The sequence below is a fragment of the Micropterus dolomieu genome, linkage group LG18 (genome assembly GCF_021292245.1).
Source record: "Micropterus dolomieu isolate WLL.071019.BEF.003 ecotype Adirondacks linkage group LG18, ASM2129224v1, whole genome shotgun sequence".
NCBI lineage: Eukaryota > Metazoa > Chordata > Actinopteri > Centrarchiformes > Centrarchidae > Micropterus > Micropterus dolomieu.
The window spans coordinates 37,588,793-37,597,009 of NC_060167.1; the positions used below are offsets into that span (position 1 = coordinate 37,588,793).

The 8,217-nt window shown below is 45.6% G+C and overlaps 1 protein-coding gene across 1 annotated transcript; it reads left to right on the top strand.

The window, feature by feature from the left end:
- Positions 1-1,781: 1,781 nt before the first annotated feature.
- Positions 1,782-7,686, top strand: si:ch211-117k10.3 (Krueppel-like factor 15). Its single transcript, XM_046029293.1, has 3 exons — positions 1,782-1,960; positions 3,440-4,600; positions 5,275-7,686. Exons 2-3 carry the CDS (start codon positions 3,507-3,509, stop codon positions 5,441-5,443), a joined length of 1,263 nt encoding a protein of 420 aa, XP_045885249.1. The 5' UTR covers positions 1,782-1,960; positions 3,440-3,506; the 3' UTR covers positions 5,444-7,686.
- The last annotated feature ends 531 nt before the right edge of the window (positions 7,687-8,217 follow it).

The following is an 8,217-nucleotide window of genomic DNA, read 5'->3' on the forward strand; positions in this document are numbered from 1 at the left end:
AAATGCAGGACGCAGAGCAGAGCAGGTACAGTTCAAAAAGGTTTATTGTGGCAAACAAAAGGCGAGCACACTTACTGACAGAGTGGCTGAGATACATCCAAAGAACAAACAATCCAAATGAAACTGGTAATCCAAACGGGTACAGATCCAAGACAGACAAGCCAGAGACGAGACAAGTGCAAAGCTACACATGACAGAGCGTATACATGCTACAACAATGACCAGAGCAAGACTGAGGGAAACAAGCAAGCACACACACACACACACACACACACACACACACACACACAGTTAACGAGCTGGGCGGGAGCAACACAGGTGAGAGACATAAGGGACAAATCAAGCACACAGACAGGCAGAGTGATCACTGGGGAAACAGGTAGACATGCAGGCAGAAGGATCACTGGAGGGGACAGACAAATCAAAATGCAGAAACACAAATCAAACATCACAAGGCAAAAACCAAAACAGGACAGAGGCAAACTGAATAACAAACTGAGAAGAGACCAAAGCAGAACAATCAAAAGAATAATGAAACCAAACAGATCAGAACCACAAATCCAGACTCCCCAACAAGACGCTGGACGTGATTGTCCTTCTGCCAAAACCCAGTATTGAACCAGGGACCTTTAGATCTTCAGTGTAACACTCCCCTAACTGTGCTATTTCGGAGGGGGGGAAGCAGCAGCAGTATGGTGGCGCACAGGTGACATGCTAAACAAACATGTAATCATATCCCCATCTCCTTGTGCTGCAAAGATTTACTTTGTGGCACTGCTGAACCACCAGAGGGCGCCTCTGTACAACTAACCAACAGCATACAGCTCCTCTGTACTTACTGAAGTGTGGTACTGGTGAGGTTTTAGCAGGAAGTATTTGCCACTGGGAGCGCTTTGCTGCCAGCTGTTTTCTTTGAGTACATTTTGTTGTGTGCTTTTTAATCTCGATATGGACCTTGAGGGGGCCGATGGTAGCTGCACAAGAATATACTAAGAATATATTCCAGGTAAAGGGAGTTGCAAGGATTTCTACTGCAGTCGCATGTAGATACATGTGTGTAAAGAGAGTAAGACGCAACAGAAAGTTGAGGGCACTTTCTGTGTTGGAATTCCTGGTAACAGAAATCCAAGTAGCCTATGACTTATGTTTAGACTCTTAGAATTGTGTTACATGAAAACAGAGCCTGCAGCTAGTGTAAAATGTATTATGCAAAATGTTTTATAGTAGTTTATTTACTTGATGAACATAGAAAAATAAAAAATAAACATGAAAAACACAATAGACTCTCAGTGGCTGATGTATCCTGCATCATTCATACTTTCTCTTGCATATGCAAATCCCACTTTAGATTTTTGAAACATTCATCACTTCCTCACTGACTATGATGAAGGTCAGCAAGGCGTCCTTAAGTTGTTTTTATAATCTTTACATTAACCCCAAAAATGGTAATCAAAAAGTGTGTTCAGTTCTCAACCTTTTAATTAGCAAACTATAAAAATCCAAGCGCAGCAGGATGTTGTCAGATCTATCCCCATCTTCACAGGCTGGGGCTTCTGATGGATCTGACTTTGCTGCTACATTAATAGGTCTTTCCATTATTTTGTCCACCCCGTGTCCACCGCCACTAGGCCACATTGTATCCCGTTGAGTCGTGGTATAGCGATCCCTCCATCAACACATGGCAGCCAGAATTTATCGAGCGGCAGCCAATCAGAGCGCCCCTTTTAGGGCGAGCCTCCGCGGCGCTCAGCCAATCAGAGGCGCGGAACAGGACCCGTGCCTCCTAGTTGTGCAGCGTTGCTGTCACGTGACGCTGGGAAAAGGAATGCCAACATGGACCCGTGGCAAGGACGGGCTGTGAGCGTGCCACGACAATAACACGACGAGGAAAGCAGCACACACGGACCTCTGGAAACCATCGACGGCCGCTTCTCTCCGCCGAGCCTCCGAACCGCACACGGTAGGTCGAGACAAATATCGGGGATCTTCTGCTCGGATCATCCGGAGAGACAGAGGAGCAGCGTTATAAATAGAACATTTTGACCCAGCCGAACTTGAGACTCGTGGATTCCTGTGCTGGCGGGTCACCGTGCTGCTCGTCCTTTACAGAAGCAGCCAGTACGCGGTTTCTCTCCGCTGGCAGGCCGATCGTTGGCCCGGGTTACTTGTCCTCCCCATACGCTCATGGGCGCGTCAGTGCGGGCCGTGTTTACCCAGCGCCCAGCTCTGCACGACGGGAAGTCTGAGGCCCTGCTGCAACATGTGCCTGCTCTGACAGCAGCAGCTCAGCCTTTAGATAAGCAAATGGGACGCAGCTATCTGGACTCTCATTTGAAGTCTGCGGACCTAATAGGAATCGTAGTTGCCCCCCCCCCTTTCTTACACTACAAGTGTGCATGTGCAAGTTTCCATTATAGGCCCTTTATAAAAGATCTTTTACCACTGCCTGACTTCATGTACATATGTAAACAGCTGAATGACATCTGGCCAGTGCTAGCAGATTTTAGAGATGAAGAGAGACCTTTTAAATATTGAAGACTCAGGGGGAATATTCCTTTAAGGGGGCAGTATATTTGACAACACAAAGTTTAAAAGATGGAATATCTAATGTCAGGAGGAAGTGGCCTGCACAACAACTAAAGGAATGTGCAGTGATTACCGTGTTTTAGCAACTTGTTTAGAGGGCTTGTGTCAGAATGTAGTTTAAGACCTGAAATCTTTTAGTTTATATTTTGCTCACATGGTGCGTAATTCCTAGTGAAGTTATGATGATGGAGTTGAAGATGATGAAGTTGGATTAAATCAAACTACCACAAGTTAGGTATTATTTTACCGTAGAGCAACCTTTGCACTGGACTTCATGGGAACTTAGAGGTGGGGTTCATACACAAGGCTCAGTAGGGGCCCCAACAGCTAATTTTTGTCCCAGCCCCCCCAGACAAGTTAATCTGGCCATGAGCTGGTTGACCAGCCACACGGTTGGTAGTTTGATCCCTGGCTCCTGTTCTGTCTACATGCCGAAGTGTCTTTGAGCAGGACACTGAACCCAAACTCTCTACTGATGAGTGTAAGGTATCGTAAACGTTGGTCTGTGGAAGGGCTTCAGTATTACTGTTTATTCACTTAAGCAGAATCACGATGGGATGGACAGTTCACAAACTTTAAAACAAATTTAAGACAGAACTTTATTGTCTACCAAAGTGGAAAGGTGTCTTTGGCCCACCTGGCAAGCAATCCAATATTAGACACAAAAATGAAGAGAGGGGAAATCCACTTTTGCCAGAAGTGATTTCTTGAATATGTTCTTTGTTGTCAGAGGCACCCTGTAGCACCTACCTTTTAAAGTTTAAATTCCAGCCATTGAGGTAAATGCATAACTGCTGATACACTTTTACTTTCTGCTGGGAAATAAAATCCAGTCTCATTCTTCCCTTTGCAGATTTGTGTAATCCCACTTCTGGATAGTGTTTCCTCGACATCCTGTCTTCTGCGTTCGGCCTGGATCAATGGTGTCTCTCAGCAGCAGAACGCTGACTTTGGAGAATGACCTGTTCAGGGACAGCAGCAGCAGCAGCAGCCTGTTCTCCCTCGGCCAGGGGGACGGAGCGCACAGCGAGGGGGACAGTTTGGCCTCGTGCGACAGCCCTGAGGCCGGGGAGCCGGGGGCTATGCGCAGCTCCAGCCCTGGAGAGGAGGAAGATGAGGAGGAGGAGGAAGAAGACGAAGATGAGGAGGAGCATCTGCATATTCTCCTCGGAGCAGTGGGAGAAGAGGAACCTGGGAGTCAGGAGCCTAAGCTGCCAGAGTTTCCTTTCCATCCCTCTTCCCCATTCTCGCCGACCCTGGAGGACATAGAGGAGTTCTTGAGGGAAAAGATGGAACTAGTCAAAGAGGGGCTTCTGGCCCCTAAAGAGGAGGCCTCCCCTGTCCCATGCAGTGACTCTCCATCCTCCACTGCGCTCCTGGCTGTGTCCTCAGAGACTTCCAGTGACCAAGGGACTAGTGCCTCCCATTGCACCCCTCAGAACGAGCAGAACAGCCCCAGCCCAGCTGACCCTTCCCCTTCTGTCCAAGTTAACTCCTCACCATCCACCTTAACCCCACCAATGCTCCTGGGCAGTCCGCTGGTCCTCCAGCTCCAGCCCCTACCTCTGGCCCAGCCTCAGACCCCAGCAGGCTCTCCTCCTGGGGCCCAAAGTGGCATTTGGCTCACTCATCTGGTCATGGGGCTCCAGGGTGCGGCAGGACGAAATGTCACCCTGCTGGCCCCTCAGGTGTCCTCCACCCCCACCACATTATTATCACTAAATAGTGGAGATACCAAGTCAGCTGACCAGAAGTACGTGAAGATCGCCCCTCTGCCTATCACCATGAGAACTATAGAGATCACGGGTGTGACTGGGGTCGGGGGGCCGGGCAGTGGTCTGTTGAAGGCTGTGGCCCCGCGTATGACCAGAGTGCCGCCTACAGAGAGGGTCCATAAGTGCTCCCATCCGGGCTGTGAGAAGATGTACACCAAAAGCAGCCATCTGAAGGCTCACTTCCGCCGGCATACGGGAGAGAAACCCTACACGTGTAGCTGGCCTGAGTGTGGCTGGAGGTATGTGGCTCAGTTTTTAACAGTAAATACTACATTTATCATCGAGATTTAAGGAATACACCAAGCTTTTGGAGATTTTCCCACTGGTCAATGCAAAGGGCTGCAGGTAGTAGTGTGCTCAACATGTGCTGAGTCTGAATCTCTCCATCACTGATCCCCTGTTCCCAACATAAGAACCAGCCAGTAGTTTACAGTATAGTGAGGATCACATTGATATTACAGGCCTTTGTCAGTCATCATCAGAGGTGTAGTGTGATTGCTGTAATTTGCATTGCATTGTGGGACTTTTAGCAAAAACTCTGCTTTTTTCTGTCCATGATGGAAACTTTTGAGTGCACTCATCAGTGTAGTAACTAGGGGATACACAGTTTTGGTGAGTTTGACTAGTAGGGTAAAAATGTTATTTTATTATTTATTAATTTTATATACAGTCTATGGTAAAAAGTGATGTTTGTAGGAGTCCTCAAAAAGCCTACTACGATGTGTGAATTATTTATTGTTCATACAGTGTTTACAGTGTTCTTTCTGGGGGCCTAGAACTCTTGGCCCTTCAACACCAGAGTTAGCTCAGGCCTGGGACTGTTCTCATCACTTAGCAGAAAATTAGCCAGTGTGCTAATGTGTCTCTCTGTTACTGTGTTCCTAACTTCACCCACCTGCTCCTGTGTTGCCAGATTCTCCCGATCCGACGAACTGTCTCGTCACCGCCGCTCTCACTCCGGCATCAAGCCGTACGAGTGCTCGCTGTGCGAGAAGAAGTTCGCCCGCAGTGATCACTTATCCAAACACATGAAGGTCCACCGCAGCTCCAGGCCCAGCAGGATTATCAGAGCCACTGTGTGATACCTTCAGCTGGCCTAAACCTTGCCCTGCACCTACCCAGCCTGCCCTGGCCTGGGGGGGGGTCTCTCTCAGGACTTTTGGTGCGTCACAAGCAGAACTTTCAGAAGAATCTTGAGAGCTGGCTACTGTTGTCCCCTCATAGTTTCCTTCCTGTCACTCCTCCCTGGTGTTTATCTTCCACTGTTCCTTCTGAGCAGCTTGTCTTATACTGAGCTCCTCACCTCAGGAAGAAACTCAGCTGAAAGTGGATTTCCTGGCCTTTATACACACACACACACACACACACACACAAAAACAAAGACAAAACAGCTAACAGGAGACCGTCTCACAGAGGCCCCTCTTGCAGCCATTACTTGCACTACTGTTCCTGTTCCCAAGCTACCAGGTGCTGTTGGAAGCAGGGGGTAACCAGTAATAGGAGTGTATGTAATTCTATAATCTTGTTTCTACTTTTGTGATCGCCCTTCTTCCTCAAAGCCAGTCTTCAGGGTCCACATGGATAAAGCTTCCCAATGTTTTAGTACGTTACTGAAGTGCAAATTTACGCTGCGTCACATTTATTGTGACGTGTTCTAATCATAAGACTTGCAACTGTTTTTACAGAGGGTGAAATGATGATTAAAGCAGCAGAATCTCCTCTAAATGCTTTGATTTTGAGAGTTACAGTTAATTCTGAACGAACAGCATGACTCTTCAATGATATTAGGAGTAAATGCTGAGATGTTTTTGTCAGAACTTGTGTAAACTTGTGGCTTTGCTCACAATTTGGCCAACCTGAGAAGAACTTCTGTTTTATGCATCCAACCCTGGCCTTTTATTGCATTTGTCCAATCATTATGCACCCTGTTTTGACCCGTATGCCTTTGCTCAGCCCCAGTATGCCCTAATCTCCATTGATGCCTTTGCCCCTATCACAAAACCTCACGTGATCCTCCTGTTATCATATGACTGCTCTTATTTAACTGTGATTCTGAACCAACCAAACCAGAAATTCCTGTTGTGGCCCTGTGAGAGCATGAAAACGACACCTTTGGTGCGTGACAGTTTATAAGCTCTTTGTTCTCTGAAATTCTCTTGAAATCATTGTGCAGCCGACTTATGGGGCCTAGAAAACAACTCTTGTCTATGTGTAACGTGGGCTCAATGGTGAAAAAATGACATGAAACACTGCTCTCTTATTTACAGTAGCAGTTACTGTATAGCAGCAAGAAAAGCTAATAGCTGGAAAGGCAGCTAACGTCTATTCAATCATCTCTATTAGCACAGTCAATATAATGTGTACTGAACATAAAGGACAAAGATAACGTGTACAGCTTGTAGCCTCTATATAGATGTTTTTTTAATCAAAGAAATTTCAATCAGTGCATTAAGCTATTCAGTCATGTTTCTGGAGAGGATTTTGGTCTGTTAAATAAGTTTGATTGTAGCTGTGGAATGTCAGACTGATTATGGTTTGGGATTTGGAGTCCCATTCTACCCATTCACAAACCATTAAGCTGAGTCTGCTGGTCTTAAGTGCACTTGTGTTAGTGAAACATTGTATTGTGCTCTTATGGCAATTCCATAAAACGTACCGGAGCCATAACGTGCCAAAAGAAAAAAGCATATTTTCTAAGGAAGGTTAAACTGCACGGTGCAGTCACTATTATCATTTCTTCCTGGAGCTCAACACTTTGGTGCTTGTTAACCTACCAGTGCTCCACATGAAGAGACTGTATAATTGACAGCATGATGCTTCACATAACTGGATTGTCTCTGTTGATCCAGCAGACACATACTTAATACGAACAGTAGGCTACTGGCAATCTTAACTTAGCTCGAGCAACGTTGGTGCTTTTGGATAAACTCAAAAGTAGAGTACTTCTGCATGTAGCAGTACACTGCAATCACCCTCAGATCTTTGTCACTTAGCATTATGGGTACATTAGGTTTCACTCTTAAAACCAACTATGCGCAGTAATGTAGAAATCCATTCAAAGCAGACAGACTGGCAGATGTGTTTATCTGTCTGAACCAATACTGTCTTTGTGTCTGAGCCTCCCCAGGCTGCTTCTACTGACCTACATCCAGACCTGTATTCTCTCATCATCATCATCATCATCATCCCAATTCTCTCTCTGTTTTTCTCTCTCAGTCCTGCCGGTGTATCTGGTTGAACACAGGCTGTATTATTATTTTTTTTTTTTTTGAATAACAGAAATGCTATTTTCCTATTTGCAAAAATAAAAAGCAAAAAATGAAAATGCTGGTATCAATTGCTTTGTTATTTGAGCAAGGCTTTTTGAAATGAACTGTTACTGCAAATATGAGATCATATGAGAGATTATCGCAGAATGGAAGCTCATGCAAGTGCTGGAAATTTGACGGTTACAGAAGTGGTGTAGAAAAAAGTGTTATTTTTAACACCCACTACCATATGACATAATGCTGTGATAAAAAAGCTCAGATAAACTCACTTTCTGCAACACGCCCTGCCCCAAACAAAAGTGACAGTTAGTGACTTGCTGGTGAACATACTGGAGCACTTAGCAGCTAAAGAGATACATATTTCGCTCAGGAGCTGTTTCAAACCGAGCTACACTACTCCAAATGAATGCAAATTTTTTTGTCACTGTTGGATGTATAGTTTGCTAACATGTTCTTCACAACATCTGGACGGTAATGTAATGTGTTTTTCAGCGTGTTTTCAGCTTGTTCTGCTGCCCTCAAACACTACATGTTAATAATTAACAGGCACTATATATTAAAACAATGGACATCTGTCTGTTAAAGTG